This window comes from Neovison vison, chromosome 12 (assembly GCF_020171115.1).
Source record: "Neovison vison isolate M4711 chromosome 12, ASM_NN_V1, whole genome shotgun sequence".
Classification (NCBI taxonomy): domain Eukaryota; kingdom Metazoa; phylum Chordata; class Mammalia; order Carnivora; family Mustelidae; genus Neogale; species Neogale vison.
Window position 1 is genome coordinate 65758580 of NC_058102.1, and position 23271 is coordinate 65781850.

At 37.5% G+C, this 23271-nt stretch overlaps 1 protein-coding gene across 1 annotated transcript in view; it reads left to right on the plus strand.

Annotated features, from left to right (window-relative positions):
* The window catches only part of OVCH1 (ovochymase 1), a 77968-nt gene that overhangs the window by 44308 nt on the left and 10389 nt on the right, over nt 1-23271 (plus strand). Inside the window, 7 exon segments of the mRNA XM_044226360.1 lie at nt 1121-1170; nt 3859-3929; nt 5313-5437; nt 5439-5455; nt 6374-6507; nt 13028-13063; nt 14314-14538. Coding sequence (XP_044082295.1) covers nt 1121-1170; nt 3859-3929; nt 5313-5437; nt 5439-5455; nt 6374-6507; nt 13028-13063; nt 14314-14538 — 658 coding nt within the window.

The window sequence follows — 23271 nt, forward strand, 5'->3', positions numbered from 1 at the left end:
TATTCGATAGAGGATTTAGGACAGTTAAAAATCAGAAAGGGGGGAGTGTTGGATTTTAAAGTAAAGCAAAATATATTAAAGGTTTTTATAATGGCAGAATTAAAAATATTTGCTAATAGCATGGCAGCTGTCATTTCATCTCCTGCACAGGCAAACCTGTCTTGTTTGACAAAATGAAGTTGCTACCTCTTGTTTGTGTAAGTGGGGTACAGCTTTTAGTCAAGAGGGGGGTGGAAAGATTTTGGAGATAATTTACTTGATGGGGACACCTGGGAAGAAAATAAGTGTATGTCTACTATTGGGTGTATGTGTGGTACACACACATGCGTGTGCTGGATTCAGGGGTATATGGAGCAAGGGAGATGCTCTGAGGGGGAGATTGTGCTCTTGGAATAAATCCTGAGGTTAAATCATTGAGTTAGAAGGTACAGACATTTATTTAAAGAATCTTTATAAATACTGTCTCATTTAGGGGCACCTGGGTGGGCTTAGTCAGTTAAGGGTCTGCCTTCAGCTCAGGTCATGATCCCAGGGTCCCAGGATCAGGTCCTGCATCAGGCTCCCTACTCAGCGAGGTGTCTCCTTCTCCCTCTGTCCCTCCACCTGCCTGTGCTCTCTCACTCTCTGTCTCTCTCTCAAATAAATAAATAAAACCTTTAAGAAAAAATACTGTCTCCCTTAGACTATGGAACAAAGCTCTTAAGTGGCCTATCCACTTTGTACATTTTTGTCCTGTGATCAGATGGCCTTCCCCATCTGCCTTGAATAAAACAGCTCCAGGTCTTGTAGCTAGAGAAAAATCCCAGCTCCCTAGCACAACCTTTTGTCTCCCTCCCTGACTCACATGATCAGGTACTTGCATTCTCACCTCAGGGCCCTTGTCCTGCTCCTTCTCCTAGTTCTGCAGAGAGCTCCTTCTCCACCTGTCCCTCATCTCCCTCAAGGCTTGACTAGAATGTCACCTTCTTAAGAGACCTAACTTAATTGCTATCAATTACATCGCCTCTTGCTTGGATACTTTGTGCCTCCCCCTTTTTTTAGCACTTACTGTCTTCCAACATTATGATTTTCTTTTTCATATTTGTGATTTGTGTTTTCTCTATTGAATGTGAGCTTTCAGAGGGCTAAAACTTTCATCTCCTTGTCTGAAGACTCTCGGTGTCTGGAACAGTATGTGAGACCTAGAAGGCACTAAATGAGTGAATCAGTGAACTATAGGTCACCTTCTCAAAGAGGACTTCTCAGTCTAAAGTAGTGCCATTCATTCCCTCCCAAAGTCCTTTTCATTATGTTCTGATTTTTTCACTTATAGCCTTGATGAGTTTTTGAAATCATCTTTATTTACCTGGCTAAAATAAAAGATTCATGGAAACAGGGATCTTGATAATTTGTTCCTTATTGTGTCTTCCCACATTAGAATCATCCCTAGAGACACAGCACAATTTTTTCTAGGAGTATATACTGATAAATAACTCTTCAGAAAAGATATGTCAGTTTTCACTGCCATTGGTAATAATGGGGAGCCTTTTGCACTATGAGTATAACTGAATATATCAATTTGATAAGCACTTTTACTTTCATTTTAATCATTAGTGGATTTTTTTTCATATGTTGGTTGGCTATTTTTAAGAATGTCTTGCCATTACCATACATTTTTGAATATTTTTATTGGTTTACAAAAGCTATTATACGTATATTTTTCCTTTGTCATAAGTTGCAAGTATTTATTGATAAGGTTGCTATTTGCCTTCATTTTTCTTAAGATTTTGTTAATTTATTAGAGAGTGGGCACACATGCACGAGTGAAGGAAAGGCAGAGGGGAAGGAAAAGGAAGAGAGAAAGGAGACTCCCTGCTGAGCGTGGAAGTTGATTTCACGGGGCTTGATTTCATGATCCTGAGATCATAACCTGAGCTGAAACCAAGAGTCAAATGTTTAACTGACTGAGCCACCCAGGTGGCCCTTTAATTTTTATTTTATGTTGATGTAAACATTTAAAAATTTATTTAAATCTATCTATAAACACCTTTACTTTGATTTATCTCATTGCTTTTTAAGTATTAATTGTTCATTCTGAGTTCAGAAAAAAAATTAATCACAAACTTCTTTAATCCTGCTGAAATGTTTTTTTCTCATATGCTAAAGTGGTGCTATATCTATATCTCTAAGAGAACTATTTTCTTTCCATCTTGTAGCATTGTATTATATACTAGATTCCCATATAAAAAGAAACATTTTCTGGGAAAACTTACCTTTATCTTTATAACCTGTTGAGAGCCATGCTTGGCTTTATTGTAAATTAACTTGGGGGAATCCTATAATTTTCCAACCTAGCATTTCTTTGATCTGAAATTGTTAGCTTGAACCTTGTAGAATGGTTCTTTCTCTTCAGATGATAGCTAACAGAACTGCAAGACTATAATGGAGGTATTGTCCCTTATTCAAGCCAGATAGCATTCTTCTATACCATAAAATGCTATCTTTTTCCCTGTGGGAGCCAGCAATTCACTCATCCAACAGCTGCATTGATCTGCACTTGCTGCGAATAAGTATTTGATCATTTTTCAAATACTATTTCAACAGCATTTACCCTAATGTGTTATGCAATCTAATACATTTTGTTCTTTTCTTCTTCTCAGATATAATCTCTTCCTTCTCTTGCTCCATAAATACTTGTAAGGATGATCAACTAGGGGCTAGAGACCCACTCTTCTTGGTTGTAGGGATTCAGGAGTGAACAAAATGGACAAAAGAAATCCCTGCCCTTATCAAGCTTATATTCCAGTGGAAAGTGGATGCATAATAAGAAAATAAAATATGCAGTACATTAGGTAAATGAGCTGGGGGGGGGATGGAGTGGGAAGAAAGAGAAGATGCTGGGATGTAGGCGCCCTATGGTCATATGTAGTATAACCAGCAAATGTCTTTCTGAGCAGGTGATATTTAAATAAATGTAGGGTGATACTGACTCATTACTAATAGAGAAGTCTGATCCTAAGATGCTCACAGGGGCTTTTCACACCTTCTTAATCAGCCCTCTGAATTGTTTTAGATGGTTACAATTTTCCCTTTCAGCTTTGACTCAGGTCCTCAACCTAAAGCAATAAAAAAAAAAAAAAAAAGAAAAGAAAGATTGACTATAGATAAAGAATAAATTTTCAGGTAGAAGTTTTTCCATCATGGATTTTTCATGGTGAGATATTTTTAATAAGTAGGTTACTTTACTAGAAGAAAAATGACATATCAGCATCATTTTAAAGATGAAGTAATTTACTTCCTGCTGTCCTTCAAGGGAGCAATATGGCATAGCTGCCTGTGATGTGGACCGCATTCATAGGCCTGGATTTAGATCCTGAGTCCCCACTCTACCAATCTAACTTTGGGTGAGTTACTTGAGTTCTGGAGCCCTGTTTCCCTCATTTTGCAGAGTGATATAAATTCCTCCCTCACAGGTACAAACTTGTAACTAGTAGACAAGTCCTGGAGATCGAGTGCACACTATATTGAATATAGTCAACATTTATATTATAATCCTCAAACTTACTAAGGGACTAGATCTTAATTCTTTTTACTACAAAAAAGAAATGGTAACTATGAGAGGTGGTAGAAGCTAACTATCACTAGAATGGCAGTCCTATTATAGTATATAAATGTATCAAATGAACATGGTATACATTCTAAATTTATACAATGTTACATGTCAAATATATTTCATTAAAAATAAAAATAATGGTTCTACCTAAAGTAGAGAAACTGCTAAAAATATTTTTAGTTCTTGTGTTTTACTAGATTTCATTTTTTTAAACCTAGGTGAATTATGTGGAAGAGTGCTTACCCAATGATTTTCATGTGCTCCAGACCCCTAGTGAGAGTGGTATTTTGTTCCTTTGTGCAAGGTGCTTTGGGCATAAGTTACATTGTTTTTAGAGTCAAAGATATGCTTTGTCATTTTATAAAGTTAAAAATCAGTGTTTTTCTTTTTAGAGTTATTTCAAAGCATATACATTATTTTGTAAGAAATGGTGTTTCTGGGGCGCCTGGGTGGCTCAGTGGGTTAAAGCCTCTGCCTTCAGCTCAGGTCATGATCCTAGGTCCTGGGATCAAGCCCCGACTCGGGCTCCCTGCTCAGTAGGGAGCCTGCTTCCTCCTCTCTCTCTGCCTGCCTCTCTGCCTACCTGTGATCTCTGTCTATCAAATATATAAATAAATAAATAAATAAATAAATAAATAAATAAATAAATAAAATCTTATTAAAAAAAAAAGAAATCGTGTTTTTGTGAGAAGTTTATGTTTGAAAGGAAAGTATATTTAAGGGATCTGAGATTGGTCAGATTCAAAAGAAAAACTGGATAAGAGAAAGTGGATAACTTGATGGACTTGTAAATGATCCAGAATTGTGATTTCTGGATGTGGCTCCGATACATTGATTGCAAGACATTTTCTATTGTGATGTGGTTTTTTGCCATGGACGGGCTTTGCTGTGGATAAGAATGTAAGGGTCCTACCTGTAAGCTGGTTGACTAGCTGTGGATCATTTTTTATCTCTGTATCAGAATTTTCTTTATAGTGATATTATAATAAAAGTTTAGAACAAGTTTTTAAGATAAAACTACACAAATATTAGATGCTAGCATCGTAAATGTAAATGCTATGCAATTCGGATTTATCAGATTGCATTTTAGGACAAGTAATTAATACGGCTTTTTAAAAAAGATTTGATTTATTTGTCAGAGCACACAGCAGGAGGAGTGGTAGGCAGAGGGTGAAGCAGGCTCCCTGCTGAGCAAGGAGCCCAAAGCGGAACTTGATCCCAGGACCCTGGGATCATGACCTGAGACAAAGGCAGACTTAACAGACTGGACCATCCAAGCATCCCTTAATAAGGCTTTTGGCTTTTGATAAGTATAGGTAACTAAAAGCTAATTTCTTTCCTTGGCACCAAAAAGCCATGCAGAGATGTATTTGGGGGAAAAAGTTTAGTGAGTAATAAAGAGAAGAGTGCATATCACATGTTTTCCTAAAAAGCTATATTAAGAATGTTGCTTTTAGATTAAATTTTGCAGAGAACTGGCATTATCTATAGTTTTTCCACATTATCTTCCATTGACTTGAGGTTGTGCCAAAGACAGTTCTGTGAGAAGTGCTGTTCTCTATATCTTTGAATGATTCAGATAGAGGCTTTTCAGTGAAAATAACCACTTCTGTTAAGGTTTTGTTCTAAAACAGGGAGGAAAAGTGACTTCTCTATCTGATAAGGCATATAATAAGCCTCTCAAAAATTAATTTTATTTTCATTGCTTTTTTTTCTTTATTTTTAGGTCCAAAGGGCAGTAAAGCTACCAAACTTCTCCAGAGTTCAAAGCAAGAACGTACAGCCACTTGGGAGGATGTTATTCTGACTAAACCAGGAGAAATCATACAGATCCCAGGGTACTCTCCACAGAACCACTGTGAGGTGAGGGAGGAATATTTATTATAATGAAAGGAGTTTGTGAATGATCCCTTGACAAGCAGCAAACCTTGCTTAAGGCATTATTTTCTACCTACTCTCCTTGAAGAATAGACTTTGAGGTAATCCCTGGTTTGAGGCCTTCAGAATCAAAAAACTGAATATAAGATTGTCCTATTGATAAATTGTGTACTTTCTCCACAAAAGAGATCATTTGCTAGGTAAAGTAGAAAGTCAGACCTCTATCAAACAGTTTTGGAGTTAGAAATAATGTATGCAGGGGCACCTAGGTGGCTCAGTGGGTTAAGCCCCTGCCTTTGGCTCAGGTCAGTATCTCAGGGTCCTGAGATGGAGTCCCGAATTGGACTCTCTGCTCAGCAAGAAGCCTGCTTCCCCCTCTCTTTGCCTGCCTCTCTGCCTACTTGCAATCTCCCTCTGTCAAATAAATTTTTTAAAAATCTTAAAAAAAAAGAAAAATAATGTATGTAGAGTCTTCTGGCACATACTAGATACTCAGTGAATGGTCCCTAAATTGCCAAAATAGAGAACTTTCCTTGAATTAAACAATAGAATAAGTCCAAAATGTGAAGTGAAAAGTGAAGATTTGTGTAACATCCCAATCCTGAGTTAATTTATGTGATTTGGGGGAGTTTGAGGCAAATTCAGACAAATTGCCAATCAGAATTTAGAGGACTATGCGTGATTGACCAACCATTCACCATGACAGGTGAACTTAATTAAAACTCTTAACAAACTATTAGAAATATTTTTAATGGTTACAATTTAAAATAAAAAATCCTTCTTTCACTGAAACACAAAGAGCAGGTGGCATTAATAACAGCAATGCATAGAACTCTGAACAGAGTCAATAACAATATGTGCTATTTGGAAATCATTCCTGACTTTCTTTTATCTGAGCCATAGTTGCCACTGGAAGTTATTAGCCCCTTTACATCATGTTGTTTGCCTTGATATTATCAACTTCCAGATGAAGCCGACACCCTTGGCCTGTCAGGGTCACATGTGGATTCATGAAGGATTGGGCAAAAAATTTATAGGTAACCAATATCCCATGAAGAACTATGCTCTTGGTTTTTTAATGAAATAATCCCAGATTGTTTTGCATTCATTGTGACTTATAGGTGATATAAATTGTGTGATACTGAAATAGCCTTACTATTTTTTAGATTTGTAATTGAGATTAAGCTAACACTCTTTCAGATTGAGTTAAAAACAAAACCCAACTTCTGTTGCTTACTTGGGTCACACCTAGATTAAACTTTCCCAGAAACACTAAAAATAAAAGATGGATAAAGCAGTTTTAGACAAATGTAGTGCAAAAATAATTGAGACTCTAATATTAATCAAGCAAAATGATATCCAGCAAAGAGGCATTAAACGGGCTAATTAGATAGTAGCTAGAAACCTCATTAAACTGATTTAAACTGATTTTTATGAAAGAAAGAAAAACCCAGAGTTTTCCAGATATGTCACTAACTCAGTAGTTCAATTCTGTCAAGACTAAGTTTATGGCAGTTCTCTTGGCTTTTCCCTAATGTTCCATAATGATGATTTTAGTTCACTCTAGGAAAAAGGAAAAAGGTACAGAGAAGGAGTACACCATCAAGAAAACAAACACATTTCCAAGAATCCCATAGCAGATTTAAATCTCTCAACTGGGAGATGACTGAGGACAAGGGGAATGAAACAGGGCCTGAGCTGGCTGACCACCCTTACCTGATGTGCTATGATAACAGCCGTCCAGATGGAAAACTGATGGCACTGGATCCAGATCTCAGTTCTACCACACAGTAGTTAAATAATTGGGGAATGTTCCCAAAGCTTTCTCAGACACTATTTCCTGAATTGCGACAAGAGAGTAATAAGAACTATCTTAGCTTTTTTTATAATTTACTATCACTACCATACTTAGTCAAGGACACCTATGCCTGATGAAACCAGGTGGCTGCTCAGACAGAGAGGGTATGTGGCATTATGTTGACCTTTGACTCCCTAAGAAAGACCCAGACACCAATGTCTCACCTCCCTCTGGCAGCTAGGATCCTGCCAGAGTTGATCAAACAGCCAATTGCTAAACCACTGTCCTTTATTCTTTGGACTTAAATTACCACCCCCAAAGTAGATGCACTAAAAATCTCCATGTTTCTCCTTAAGGAAATGTTAATAAACGCTGGTAGTTCCTGGTTCCTAAGCCCATTTACTATCAACGAGGCCACAGCTTTTTGTGGAGAGAATGCAGAATCTGCCCCCAGTATCCTTAGAAATTATCTACACTTCTTCTTTCTTGACTTACAGGATGTCTGTTACTTGTACTGCCAATGAGATTGAGTTGAGAATTAAATGAGAATGCATGGTAATATAAAAGAAAGCAAGCTTCTGCCATGTTTCATTAGAAATATATGTTTCCATTCCTGTTCTTAAAATTGTGTTGCTTAGGGGAGTAAGCAATAAATAAATAAGGAGTCTTATTTATTTTAAAGATAGTTATTGGAGCACCTGGGTGGCTCAGTGGGTTAAAGCCTCTGCCTTTAGCTCAGGTCATGATTTCCAGGTCCTGGGATCGAGTCCCGCATCGGGCTCTCTGCTCGACAGGGAGCCTGCTTCTTCCTCTCTCTCTGCCTGCCTCTCTGCCTACTTGTGATCTTTCTCTGTCAAATAAATAAATAAAATCTTAAAAAAAAATTGTGTTGCTTAGAAAAAAAGATTAGACTGTTGTTTCCCTAGTGCCTTTTCATCAGTCGGGTATCAGTACAAAGAGTTTGGAAGAACAAATAAAGAAAAAAGGAAAAAGAGTACATTAGCTATATTAGTTATACTTTCTAATGTTTTTTTAAAAAAGATTTTATTTATTTGAGAGAGAGAGAGAGAGAGCATGAGAGGGGAGAAGGTCAGAGGGAGAAGCAGATTCCCCGCAGATCTGGGAGCCTAATGTGGGACTCGATCCTGAGACTCCAGGATCATGACCTGAGCCAAAGGCAGAGGCTTTAACCCACTGAGCCACCCAGGTGCTCCAATAACTATCTCTAAAATAAATAAGACTCCTTAAGAAATTAAAAATAGAGCTTCCCTAAGACCCTGCAATTGCACTACTGGGTATTTACCTCAAAGATACAGATGTAGTGAAAAGAAGGGCCATGTGTACCCCAATGTTTATAGCAGCAATGACCATGGTCACCAAACTGTGGAAAGAACCAAGATGTCCTTCAACGGACGAATGGATAAGGAAGATGTGGTTCATATACACTATGGAGTATTATGCCTCCATCAGAAAAGATGAATACCCAACTTTTGTAGCAACATGGACGGGACTGGAAGAGATTATGCTGAGTGAAATAAGTCAAGCAGAGAGAATCAATTATCATATGGTTTCACTTATTTGTGGAGCATAACAAATAACATGGAGGACAAGGGGAGATGGAGAGTAGAAGAGAGTTGAAGGAAATTGGAAGGGGAGGTGAACCATGAGAGACTATGGACTCTGAAAAACAGTCTGAGGGTTTTGAAGGGGCAGGGGGTGGGAGGTTGGGGGAACCAGGTGGTGGGTATTATAGCGGGCATGGATTGCATGGAGCACTGGGTGTGGTGCAAAAACAATGAATCTGTTAATGCTGAAAAGAAATAATTTTTTTTTTTAAAAGTTGAAAATAGAGCTATCCTACAACCAAGCAATTGCACTACTAGGTATTTACCCTAAAGATACAAATGTAGTGATCAGAAGGGGCATATGCACCCAAATGTTTATAGCAGCAATGTCCACAATAGCCAAACTATGGAAAGAGCCTAGATGTCCAACAACAGATGAATGGATAAAGAAGATATGGTCCATATATACAATGGAATATTACTCAAACATCACAAAGGATAAATACCAGCTTTTGTGTCAACATGGACGGGACTGGAGGAGATTATGCTGAGTGAAATAAGTCAAGCAGAGAAAGACAATTATCATACGGTTTCAGTTACTTGTGGGGCATAAGGAATAACATGGAATACATTAGGGGAAGAAAAGGAAAAGTGAATTGGGGGAAACTGGAGGGGGAGACGAAACATGAGAGACTGTGGACTTGGAGAAACAAACTGAGGGTTTTGGAGGGGAAGGGGTAGGAGGTTGGATGGGCCTGGTGGTGGATATTAAGGAGGGCATGTATGGTATGGAGTACTGGGTGTGGTGCATAAACAATGAATCTTGGAACACTGGAAAAATTTAAAAAAAGAATAAACAGAAAAAAAAATAAAATAAATAAGACTAACTGAAAATGTTTTGGGAGACTCAGCCCTGATTAAATTTCAAGTTAAAACCAGAGTCCCCCAAGGTTTTGATTTTTTTTTTTTCTTTTGTGATGAAGCAAATTTGTCAGTGATTTTTAACAGCTCTGAGAAAGGTTTAAGGTAAATAACACAGGGAACTTTACAAATCGGTATTAGAAAAGTTCAAATCTATAAAAATAAGTTAATAGGCTCCAATATCTAAGACATTGCATAGGCCCCAATATCAAAGATATCTGCAGCTGTGATTACATTTCAAATTAAAACCGGAGTCTCCAAAGCTCCCAACTGTTGACCCATGTGATTTTGAGAACCTAAAGCCCTGGATTAACCATTAACTTCTTTTCACAGAGAAGAACCCGTCAGTTCCTGTACAATCTAAATTAAATCTCTTACTTTGTTTCTTGTTCCAATGAAGTTGGTCCTCTGGACGTCTGTTTACTAAAGAAAGCAGAGCTTTTCTGTAAGAGAGAAAAGCTTAGTTCTTAGGATTGTTGACTTGAAACCTTGATCCTATTGAATGTTAGAGCCAACTGCCTTTGTTAGAATGCTGGTTTCAGGAAAATACCATGTATGATCACTAAGAGCGAGAAATCGTTTTTCATAGAAAGCACGCCGGTTGCTGTTCTGTGCCTCTTATTCATCCAGCTAGGCCGTGGCTAAATGAAGACTGGATATAGCCGAGGCTCCAATACACTCCCTGTATATGATTATTTTATTTCAGTCTGGTGACAGTAATTGCTTAGTTCCCTGAGGACCTAGCTAGATCATGTCATCTTCTTTTATAATAATCACTTTAAAGAGATCTACCCAGGTTATTCTAGACACTGTAGGAACTGGGTCCTGGACTCTAGTTGGTTTAGAGCCCCGTCCTTAGATGTGTTTGGATTTGGGAATCTGGAATATCTTTCTCTCAATACTAGTTGGGTTTTCTTCTGATTAATTTTCTCATCTTTCTATCCTTGGGAGTGGGTATGGTATAAGTTTGTAATTTCAGAAACAGGATTTTTTTTTTTCTCTTACCTTGCTCAATAACCTTTGCTTTGATGTGTAGTAAGTTTTTGTATGCTTCTTTGCTTTTTCTTTATTTGGGGCTAGGAAAACTATGTGGAGAAAATTCACCTTCATTAAGATCTCATGGTCCTCTAGTGATGCTGATTTTCACATACAATGTCAGTTTGCCCATGGAAGAATTTTCTTTGAGATATTCTTTTCCTATTTCTGGTAAGTCTATTGCTTTCTTATATGTTTATTTGTATGTTTTTATTTTGCACTTTGTTAGGAAAAATCTATGATTAAACAGATAGAATGCTCTTATTTGTCTGCTTTAGAGGAGAAGTAAAGGACCGTGTTTAAGGTATGACCTCTGTAGTCTGTGGAGGCCTCAAGCTAAACCTCTATAAAGAATAAGATTGATGAGATCTGTCATTGTTTTTTAAAGCATCAAAGAATTTTGTCTATTTTTCTGGGCACTTGGATGATTATAATATGGGAAGAAACTTTTGTCCCTAGCATAAAAGTTTCAAGGAGTTTTTCTCTTTTGAAATTAATTTCCTTAATGCACTAATGTATTATTTTTCACCTGTTTGATATATAGTTCATTTATATTGGTTGCAGCTAGATTATTGAAAAACATGCTTTGCCTATTATTTGCCTGTGATTTGGGTGAAAAACATGCTTTGCCTGTGATTTGGGCACAGACACTGATAGCATTATGAGAAAATTGAGAACTATAGATTTGCAGTTTAGGTTTAATTCTGAACAGTTAATAGAATTGCTTTCATCCTTAAGATTATACTTATTAAAAATGTTAACTGGAATATAATTGGAGAGGGATTTCCACTAAAAGTATCTAATTTAGTCTGGTAACAGCTCTGCCCTACTAGAGTTTATAGTCTAGTGGAGATAGTCAATAATCAAATCATAAAGAAAAATATAGAGTAAAGAAACCTACTGTTTTGAAAGAAAAATACAGTGTACAGTAAAAATAAACAGTGGAGGGATCTTACTTAGTTTGGTAAAGGATGACAATGGAATTGTAGGAAAACTTTTGTTCTCTTATCACAGAACCCCGTAAGATTTATTTTTACTCCTCTTTTGCCCTCATTTTTTTTCTAGATCCTTTCCCGTAGGCCTTTCTTTGTTACCATTCCATAGGTATTGGTCTTACCAAAGTTACCAATGACTTCCCCAAGTCTAGATCCAAGAGATCCTTCTCAGCCCTACACTGATGAGCCTTCCTTCCTTTTAGAATCTACTTGTCTTGGCCTCCAGGAAACCATTCTCCTTAGCGGTCCTCTTACTTTAATGATCTCCTTCAGAGTCTCTGGAATGGCTGCTCTTTGGTTTCTTTACCACTAAAGGTATAAGTGTCCCTGGATCAATGCCTTGACTCTCATTTCTTCTTTACCTGTACTCACCCTTAGTGACCTTACCCGGTCCCTAGCTTTCACTACCGTCAATATGCAGGTAACTCCCAAATTCTTTTTTATTTTTAACCTCCAGCTCTGTATCACCAGTTGCTTCCCCTCCCCTTGGATATCTGATAGGCATCTCAAACGTAATGCTGTTATCTCCAAAACCTGCAGCCATGCCTAGTAAATAGCTGGTGCCCAATAATTCTTTGAATAAAGGAAATGACATTTCAGCTGGGGCAGACTGGGGAGAAGAGGGTAAGACGGTAGTTCCATATCCAGTGAGAGGGTAATAAATGCATCCATTTGCTTATGGGAATGCCGCTGGCTGAGATCCAATGTATGAACAGGATTCAACTCAGGAGACTGTTATTATATCTATTCAACTTCTATGTTCAGATAAACACAGGAAACCATTAGTACAGACATTTTTACAATGATTATAGCCCATGTCTGTAGTTTATAAAAATCTGAATCATCATTCATGTTTTTGAAATTACAAATAACAATGTATCAATACAAATTATATCTTTGTGAATCAAAAATATAAAATCATTATAATTTATATGAAATATCTGGTAGTATGGAAAAATAGTCACAATAAATCAAATAGGGGGAAAAGGCTTTAATGGTGTAAAGTGATATACAATTTTTTAAAAAATGTGTACTTAGCATAACAGAAGACCTAGACAGATTTATGTTAAAACATGAATATTGGTTATTTACAGGCTGGGACTATAGGAGACTTTATCTTCTTTGAACTCTCTGTATTTTGAAATTTCTTATAAGGTGCATATATCACTTTTATAATCAGAAAAATAAAGAAATATAAAGTATTTAGTTGGATGTATTGACACTGAATATTCTCTTATTCTAGATTCCATAAGAGGAAAAAATAAAGTTAATGATAAAGGTAAGACCATAATGGAGGTAAGGAATCCAGCAGGCTTGACTTTGGTTATATGATATTATTAAAATAGAGTGGAAAATGCCCTTGCTGCTAAGCACTATGTAGTAAGAAGTGTGATCTGACTTCTGTCAAAAATGTTCAGGTGTTTGTGGCCTGATTCTAGTTACTTTATAGTAAAGTGAGTATTTGTATTAATTTCCTTAATGTCAAACTTTGGGGGTAGTGGAGACTTGGGGCTCATTAGGGAGTAGAGAGAGAGGAGGTAGCACCTTACTCAATTAATGGGTGAGAAACACATCTGTTTTGTTAATGGGATCCCAGTAGCTACTTGATTCTATTCATTGCCATTCTTTCCATATATGTTGTGTCTTTTGGATTACATATATATGTATTTGTTCTTCTCTAGACCATTGCATAGTGAAACTAAGATGACAAAATTGTTGATGAAGTAAATCAATTTTTGGATGGCATTGCTTTTAGGCTGGATGAACCTAGGACTTTTGGAGAAGGCCCAAAATGTCACTGAATTCTTCTATTCCCTTTCTTGGTTTAGCCTCTTAGCCCATGAATCTTAATGTCTATCTTTCAACTGTCTGAGAGATATCCAAATTTCCCTAACTGATAAATGTTTGCAACTTGAATTGTACCTGCCATGAGGCTGAGCTTGAGAAGCACTTAATTTATTCACAAATCCAGTCTAATGAGGACCCAGGTCTGCTTCTTAACCTGCTTGCCTTGTTCTCAGCTCTCATTCTATGGTATCAAAGTTCTTTCTTTCAGCCCTGTATGGGAAATGAAATATTACTGTGGCCTTTTCAAATTAGGGGAAGTCCTAAAAGTCTTAGGACATATGTGTTGAACATCAAAGTGATATGTCACTATCATCTATGGACTGAAGATGATAAAACTTATTTCTCGTGATCATAAACATTAAGATTGTATAATTTAAATATAAACAAAAAACTAAATTGGAAAGTGGACGTGGGTGATTTAGTAGTTCAGTTTGTGAAATGAAGTCAAAGTACTTCAGTCTGTCTTCTCCAGGAGGGATCAGTTTTTCAAAACAAAAGTCAATTAAATCCTGTGTCAGTATACATAAGGAACAATGGATACAAAGAAAGAGTGACAGATTAATAGAAGTACACAACCACTTAGGTTGTAATGACATAGTTGCAGACATTAAAACTAGATACAAAACGTAACGCAGCTCCTTGATCATTGTATTAAATAATTTTTCCTTTTTTTGCCTCAAGGATGTCCAGTATTGGATTTGATTCCAGTTAGTTCTACTGAGATCACATCTCCCAATTGTCCTAACATATATCCCAATATGCTGAACTGCATTGGGAGTTTTCATTCCAAATCAGGAAATAAAATGAAGGTGGGGATTAAAGACTTTACAACAGAAGAATCTTGGAACTGTGAATGGGATTATTTCAGTATTTATGATGGACCAGATCAGCAATCAAGATTACTTGGTAAACTGATCTTTCTTAGATGGCCTACATTAAGTGGCATTTATGTAAGCATTTATACAGTGCATATATGTGGAAAATATGACCTACGTGAGCTTTAGAAGAGGTATGATTTGTTGTCAGTGATTTTTCATGACCTCCTTCCTCAGAATCCCAGAGCAGTATTGAGCAGAATGGGACAAGCCTGGACCCACGCTCACTGGATCCTCGCCTGTAATTCTCGTTCGTCCTGATTTTAGCCACTTTGCCTATCTCATTTTACCATTAGGGGGCACCCGAATTTTGTTTTTCTCAGGAGGTCCTCTATTTTAAGAGGTTTCAATTTCTGAACTGCATTTCTGTTAACTCTTTGAGAATCTGTTCACTCAGGCTTCATCTTCACTGTAAAAGTAGCCCTTTTTAGGCAGAGGGTAAGTTTAAAGGGAGAAAAAAGCCAATTAGTTTAAATATTTTAGGGACTTATTGGCCACATGGGTCTGTCACACAGTCGTCAGGCAACATCCTGTTCTGAGACTGACTCATAAGGGAAGATTTTTTCAACGATTTTGTAATCCAGTACCGCATCTCCTTCAGTCTCCAACAAGTTCTGCTCCGCGGATGCCCTTACAATCCACCTATCCCAAAGAGCAAGAGGAGAGTTTTGATACAATCTTTTTCTAGGACCTTGACCTCTCCTGTGATATTACAGGATATATAACACCAATAAGCTCAGCAATTTGCTTTGAAATTCTAAAGGTACCTAAATTTTCTTACCAAGGAATTGGTTCCTGTGAAGGAATTCAAGCAATTAGAGTGTTGGGGGGAGGAGGGCAGATTCAACATTTCAAGCTGTTAGTTCTTAAGATGAATATGCGCACCAGATCCTGTAATCCTTCCCTCTAGTGCCCTTCAGCCAAAGACACTGGGATCAGTGAGAGGAAGTTAGAGCCTATTACAGGATTTGGGCTTTGGTTAGGTAATTTTGGAGAGGGTCTAAGGAAGTGGGCTTGGCTCTAGATTGGTTGCTATTAGGAAATGGAGCAATTTGATGACTGGGATCTCAATCACAGGGAGGCCTGGCTCAAATAAGGATAAAACTGCTTTTGGTAAAGAAGTGGCAAGCTCTCATCTTAGCTAAGAGAGGTCGATGTTTGGTGTTTGGGTGGTTGCACATGACCTTGTTTATGTCTCACATTACCATAGATTCGGACTCCTGTCTGATGTCGCTGTTTTGGGAGCTTGTTTACGTCCAGCAGAACAACATGACCTAGCTGGGAGTGCCAAACCTATTTCTGAATGTCAGGGACTGCTTTTCTCTTTCTTACTCTTTAGTATTCTTCCATCTAGCAACACTACTCCTCTTTAAAAGTTCTGATAAATTGGAGCGCCTGGGTGGCTCAGTGGGTTGGGCCTCTGCCTTTGGCTCAGGTCATGATCTCAGGGTCCTGAGATTGAGCCCTGCATCAGGCTCCCTGCTCAGTGGTGAGTCTGATGCTTCTCCTTCTCCCTCTGCCTGCCACTCTGCCTACTTGTGCTAGCTCTCTGTCAAATAAATAAATAATTTTTTTTAAAGTTCTGATAAATTAATTCAGAAGTGTCAAATGATTATAAATAAGACTGCTCACTTTTATAATCAGCTTACATAAATCTCTATAAAGTAAGCTACCATTAGTTCGATAGTTTATACAATTTTATTTCATACAATTTTATGTATTTTTATATGCATTTATAATGCATTTCAATGAAATTTGTATGCATTTCAATGACACATGCAATTTATATAAGTATTTTTAAACCACAGAACTTAGATTCCCATTGCTAATCTTCCAGCTAGTGAAATGGGCTATCCCATATATGGAAGCACATTATCTTTTCTTAATAGATCTTTTTATTCATGTAAGTAGAATCCATCAGTTTTTAACTAGCTTTTAATTATTTGTGTATGTATAAATGAAGTAGTCCATAACACCTAAATAGTTTCCATTACAATGCTTTTGCAATATTTTAATGAAAATAAATTACCAAAATTAAGTTTCATCTGGTCTTCTTTCATTTTCTCCATGAATATAAGACATCAGTAACCATGAGAGACTATGGACTCTGAAAAACAGTCTGAGGGGTTTGAAGTGGCGGGGGGGTGGGAGGTTGGGGTACCAGGTGGTGGGTATTATAGAGGGCACAGCTTGCATGGAGCACTGGGTGTGGTGAAAAAATAATGAATACTGTTTTTCTGAAAATAAATAAATTGGGAAAAAAAAAAATAAATAAATAAATAAATATACAGGTTGAATTCATTCATCACCAAACATTACCTAACCAATAATGGGTTAGGCACACTGGAAACGCAATGGTGAACAAGTCAGAAATGATCTCTGCCATCTTCTCTTGCAAAGACAGACAATAAATAAGAAAAATGATAATATTATGTAACAATAAGTAATCAATTGCTGCTTGTCCAAAGTAATCTGAAGGAAGCAAGTTGCAGAGGAAGGGTACATTTCCTTAGTTCATTTAGGTGTCTGTTCAAATGTTGCATCTAGGGCCCGTATCGCATAACGTAAACAGGTCTCTTCCATCTTTTCTTCTCAGCATCTATCAAGACCTAACCGAGTATATATTTGTCTATAATCTCTCTCCGTCCATCAGAATGAAAATTTCCTGAAAGCAGGACTTGGCCTCGTGCTTGTTGCTGTATGTCCAACGTGTTGGTAAAGCACTACCCAACGCTCATAAATATTTGATGAAAACATAGGTGAGAGATGGCCTTGAATGTGGAAAACGCTGGGTGAGTTAGGATCAGAGTGATTGGAGACTGAGCAAGGACACACTGGGATGAGGTGAGAAGGGGGCTCTGCCCCTATGCAGCTCAGGCTGTGGTAATGAGTTTGAATTTTGTTCCAATCCTGTGGGAGGCCAGAAAAGGTCTTTGGCGAGGGAGTAATTTGAAGGATGCTGTAGCTGCTGTGTCTGGAGTGAGTTTTTGGTGACAAGCTGAATTATGTCTGAAGTCAGGAGGCTCTTGCAATATTCTAGGTCTGCACTGTCCAGTCCAGGTTGTTATTTAAATTTAAATTAATTTAAATGAAATAAAAGGTGGTATTGGCCATATTTAGGTGCTTGATTGCTGCCTGTCGTGAGTGACTCCCAGAGTGGACAGCTCTCATACTGAATGTTCCATCCTTGCAGAATGTTCTGTTAGTACTGTTTTCAACAACAGATATTGCCTTATAAGAGGATGGCACCAGTGGAATGCAAGTGAAGTTAATAGATCTGGAGAGAGAACTCATAGGGTTTTTGGGTGGATTGCATATGGGATTAAATATGCAAATCGAGGATGACTCTGGTGTGAAAGGTTAGCATCTACAGAGATGGGAAATACTGAAGGGGGAAATAGATTTGTGGGGAGAGATCTGTTTGGGCCACTTTAAATTCTTTTTTTTTTTTTTTTCACTTTAAATTCTTAATGCTATGATACATCCAGGTTGAGTTGGTGGTAGGTAGCTACAGGTTGAACTCTTGAGTTACAGGAAAAGTTTGGGCTAGAGATTAAAAATTGAGGATTATCAGCTTCTCACAAATTTCCTCTAGTTATCCTCTCTCAGACATCCTTGATCTCCACCATCACTCTCATCAGTTTCAAATATGTTCTAGTATTACCCATTATTTGAAACAAAATAAAACAAAAGATGTAGCTATTGCCCCATTTCTCTGCTTCCCTTTGCAGCACAATCTCTCATTTTCTTAGAGGCTGCTGGATTTAGAAAGTTTTTATGGGATTGACAACTAGCAGGTCATGGGGAGACCAAATAATTATAGTAGAGGAACACTAATAAGTTGAAGAGATAGGAGATGGTGATTTAGAAAGCAGGATGTTTGCAACTGAAATTCAGAAGTATCAAATGACACTATTTTAGGGCACTGTAAAGAATTATAGGGAAAGGGGGGCACCTGGGTGGCTCAGTGGGTTAAGCCTCTGCCTTTGGCTCAGGTCATGATCTCAGGGTCCTGGGATAGAGCCCCGCATTGGGCTCTCTGCTCAGCGGGGAGCATGCCCCCCCCCACCTCTCTGCCTGCCTCTCTGCCTACTTGTGATCTCTGTCTGTCAAATAAATAAATAAAATCTTAAAAAAAAAAAAAAGAATTACATGTAAAGGAAACATGTTCCCTTGCAAATCTTCAGTCACTGTCTAATCTGCTGGCTGTGACTCCTGCCCTACCGATTATTAAATACTAACCTTGGTCAAGCAGTAGTTCTGAGGAACAAAGACACAAACAGAGTGCAATGACCAGAATGCCGCAGGGCTCGGCAATTGGAAGTGTCTACTTGAAGAGAAGACGGAAGGATATAATTCTTCCTTTCAAATATTTATGAAAGTCTCAGAGACTCTCAGGCCAAATATGAAATTTGTACTGCCTAATGATATCTAATAGTTATTGAGTATTTACGATTTATTTAGGCACAGTCTTAAGAATATATAACTCTCTTAATTTTCTTAACTATCTTGTAAGAGGTAGGTTACATTTATCCTCATTTTATTTATTTATTTTTAATTTTTTAAAAGATTTTAGGGGAGCCTGGGTGGCTCAGTGGGTTAAGCATCTGCCTTCTGGCTCCCTGCTCAGTAGGGACCTGGTTCGCTTCCTCTACCTCCACCGCGAGCCATTCCCTCTGCTTGTACTCTCTCTAATAAATAATTAAAATCTTTTTATTTATTTATTTTTAAAAGATTTTATTTATTTATTTGACAGACAGATCACAAGTAGGCAGAGAGGCAGGCAGAGAGAGAGGGGGAAGCTGTCTCCCCGCCGAGCAGAGAGCCCAATGTGGGGCTCGATCCCAGGACCCTGAGATCATGACATGAGCCAAAAGTAGATGCAATGCTTAACCAACTGAACCACCCAGGTGCCCCTCTCATTTTAAATATAAAGAAACCAAGTCACAAAAAGATTGAGTAACTTGTTCCCAGGGACGTAACTGATAAGTAAGAAAGTGGCCTTCAAACCCATGCACTGTGATCAAACACTTACATTCTTGGGTACTACACGAACCATGTGACAGCTGTTCCACTGGTATTTTTTGATTCAACATGAAGAACAGTCTAGCAATTAGAACTGTTCAAAAACAGAAAATACTCTAAAGTTCCATGACATATTTTCAAGGTGAGTAATCCTTTGCCCAGGGTTATTTCAGAACAAACTCAGTGTTAGGTGAAAGATTGAAGTAAATGATCTCTATATTGGCACTATTCCCTTCTCAACCAATCACCAATTTTAAGTCTGCACATTTTTAAAATGTGTTGTCTGTATTTCTAAGTTCTTAATAGAAATACTGTATTTGACAGAACCCAGGATAGAAACATTTCCATACCATTAAGACCTTCCCTCCAGCTTAAAACTGTATGATTATTTAATCAGCTGTGAAACTTCCTCACCACTTAGTTATCCACTTATATTTCAAATCTGTTCACAGGATATTCTAATATACTTTATTAAGCACTGCACTGCAAACAAGATTCATTAAGTTTATCTCCTTCCCCCTAGCCACCAGCTAATTAGCTCTTCAAAAAAAAATTAATTAGGTTACTTGAATGTGGCATGTTAAGGATCCCATGCCGGCTTCTTGTGACCACTGATTCCTTCTCCAAGTGTTCAAAAACTGTTAGTAATTTGCTGAAGTTTTTAAAAATTTAACACTTATAATAATTTACAAATACCAATTTATAAAATCCCATTTGAATATAATTTATATCCATTATACAGATGAGAAAATTGAGGCAGAGAGTGAGACAGATGCAATGAATTGCCCAGAGCCACATAGTAAACAGCAGCGCTAGTGGAACCCAGCAGTTTGGCTTTAGAATCCGTGCCTGTAAACATTAAGCTACACTTTCACTGATGTAGGACTTTAGAAATCCTCTATTTTGTTTTCTCTGACTTATATCCATCTTTCCTCACTCCCACATCTTAAAAAAAATTTTTTTAAAAACAGTAACCTATTCCCATTTACATTATTTTAAAACTTCTGGCATGTTTGCTGACTCTACCCAGAGTCCTTTTCCTTGACATGGTGCATCCCAGAAGTTCCCCATCATATTGAGTTCACCAGACAGATTCTGCTACGGTAAGAAGGATGTAGAGGTTCACTCTTCCGCTATTCTCTATCGTTCCTCATCTGATTGTTGAGATAACATTACCTTTAAAACAAATCAATAATGTATCACTGTTTGAGAGAATTGAAATTACAGCATGTACAGGTGAATTACAGCAGATGTCTTATTACTGTCAGGACTCCCTTTGAACAACTTGTATTTCTGAGTTAAGAAAGGATCATCATTAGTCTGCATTTGGGCAGCCTGCATGTCTTAGCCAGTTTTGGCTGCTATAACAAAAATACTACAAACAGGGTGACTTCAACAGCCACAATTTCTTTCTCACAGTTCTGGAGGCTAGGAAGTCCAAGATTTGGTGTCTGGTAAGAACTCGCTTCTGGATTCATAGTCTTTTCTGCTCTGCCCTCACAGGGCAAAAAAGGAGTGAGAAAGTTCTCTGGGTCTTCTTTATAAGGGCTCTAGATCCATTCCTGAGGGCTTCCCCCCTTGTGGCTAGTCACTTCCAAGGGGCCCCACCTCCCAATACCATCACATTTGGGTTTAGGATTTCAACCTAGGAAATTGTGGGCAGGGTGACAGTATGGCCCAAACTTCAAAACACTGTCCTGTTACTTTTGTTTCTCTGTACATTTGCCTTGACCAACATGCCTCTTTTCTCTTCCTTCTGATCACAGATTGCCATAGAGTTGTTTAGCATTTCATAGCAAATGCTGGCCTGCTCTTTTCCCTTCAATCATCTAAAATCTGTACCCTTCCATCACGGCAGTCAAATCATGGATTCCATTCCACAAATCTTGAGTTTACATTATTGATAATCATTCCTTTGCAATATTACTTTGCAATATTAACAGGTTGGAATTTGATGTTCCCTCCTTGCCTTCTTTTACCTGTGTTACTATATAGGAGAAATATTTTAATTACTACATATATCTCACATTGCTGCACATTTATGTGGCTCTAAGGAAGAATTTGTGTTGATATCCAGTGGTGCTTACATGACTATGAATTTTAAGACTGATAAGTCTGTGGGAGAAAGAGGTTTTAAACTTATTTTGGGAGATATAATTCAGAAGTATTCACAAAAAAGTAATATGGGGGCCCAACTGCCTACCAATGGTAAGTAATTTAAAATATTTATTAAAGCATATACCATATATGTCAAAGTAGAACCTGTGGAATACTGGTTTGAGGGTCCCTGAGTCACCCTGTTTTAATACTCAGAACAGAGTAACTTTATTTCAAACCATTCCTTAAGGTGTAAGACCTTGGTAGTTTAGATGGACCATTTGAGGTAATCATTAATTGGTGTGTGTGCATGCGTGTGTCTGTGTGTGTGTTATTTTACTTAAGAGATAAAGAGATAATGATAAACATAAAAATCAGGCAGTTGCTATTTTTAAAAAAAAACCCAATGGGGACATTGAGGCTGAAACAAAGGTAGAGTCTAGTGTGTTTCCATGTCTCTGTTACCATCTCTCTTTTACTAAATAACAACTCCCAAATCCCCCAAAAGACAATCCTCCCAAAAAAGAATATTGTAGCTGAACATATACTAACTACTCTGCATAAAATAGAAATGCACGTAATGACCCTTCTACTTATCCAGTCTGTTTAAGCTAGAATTTCATTAGTTGTGTTTAAGGTTGAAAAACCAAATCAGTGTGTTATTAGGAGATTCTCTTGATTGGAGTGTAATTCTAGAAAGAATTCTAATAGCATCCAATGCAAATTTCTTTTTGATGTCACTTTGTCTTTTGTAAGATAGGGGGAAGGAATGAGTTCTAGAAGAGTCCTTGATTTTAGCCAAAGACTAATGAAGCGCATCATCATTTAGGTGTGATTTTTAATTGTGTAAGGAGTGCTCAACTACTGACCCTTCTTCTGTCTCCATAGCTTAAAAAAAAAAAAAGTTGTATTTATTTATTTTTAGAGAGTTCAAGCAGTGGGGAGGGAGAAAGGGAAAGAGAGAATCTCCAAGTAGACTCCCGCTGAGCACGGAGCCTGATGTAGGGCTCGATCCCAGGACCCTGAGATCATGACCTGAGGTGAAATCAAGAGTCACATGCCTAACCAACTGAGCCACCCAGGCATCCCTGTCTCCATTGCTCTTATCTTTCCATCTCTGCGTCTCCAAACTGACCCTACATTCACATGGTTAAAAATACTTAGGCTGCTTCATCTCTTCTTTTAAGTGTTTGGTTTTTTAGAAGTAAGTTGAAAAACAATTGAATCATAGTAAAATGTTGCTGTCATGCACATGTATGAACAGCCCACAGGTCTAAGAGTTACCATATACATGGATTAAAATGCAGTAAAAACACACAGTAAGGCAGTAAACCTTAATGCAGAAAACATGTTGAATAAATACCTTTGTGGGGTTTTTTATTTCTATGATCTAGGATAGATTTAATTTTGAAGAGTTTTTTTTTTTACCTATATATCCAAAAAGAAGAGGGAATCCATGTTTTATAGATATTTGAAGAGAAAGTAGAAGTGAATTTTGATATAAGTATTGAATAAACAAACAAATCCACTCTGCTAGAAACTTTGTTTAAATAGATTTCTGGTATAAAAATTCTCAAGCAAAGCATTTAAAAAATGAACATATCTTAAAATTCCCAAAGTGTAGGCTATGAGGAAGCTTATT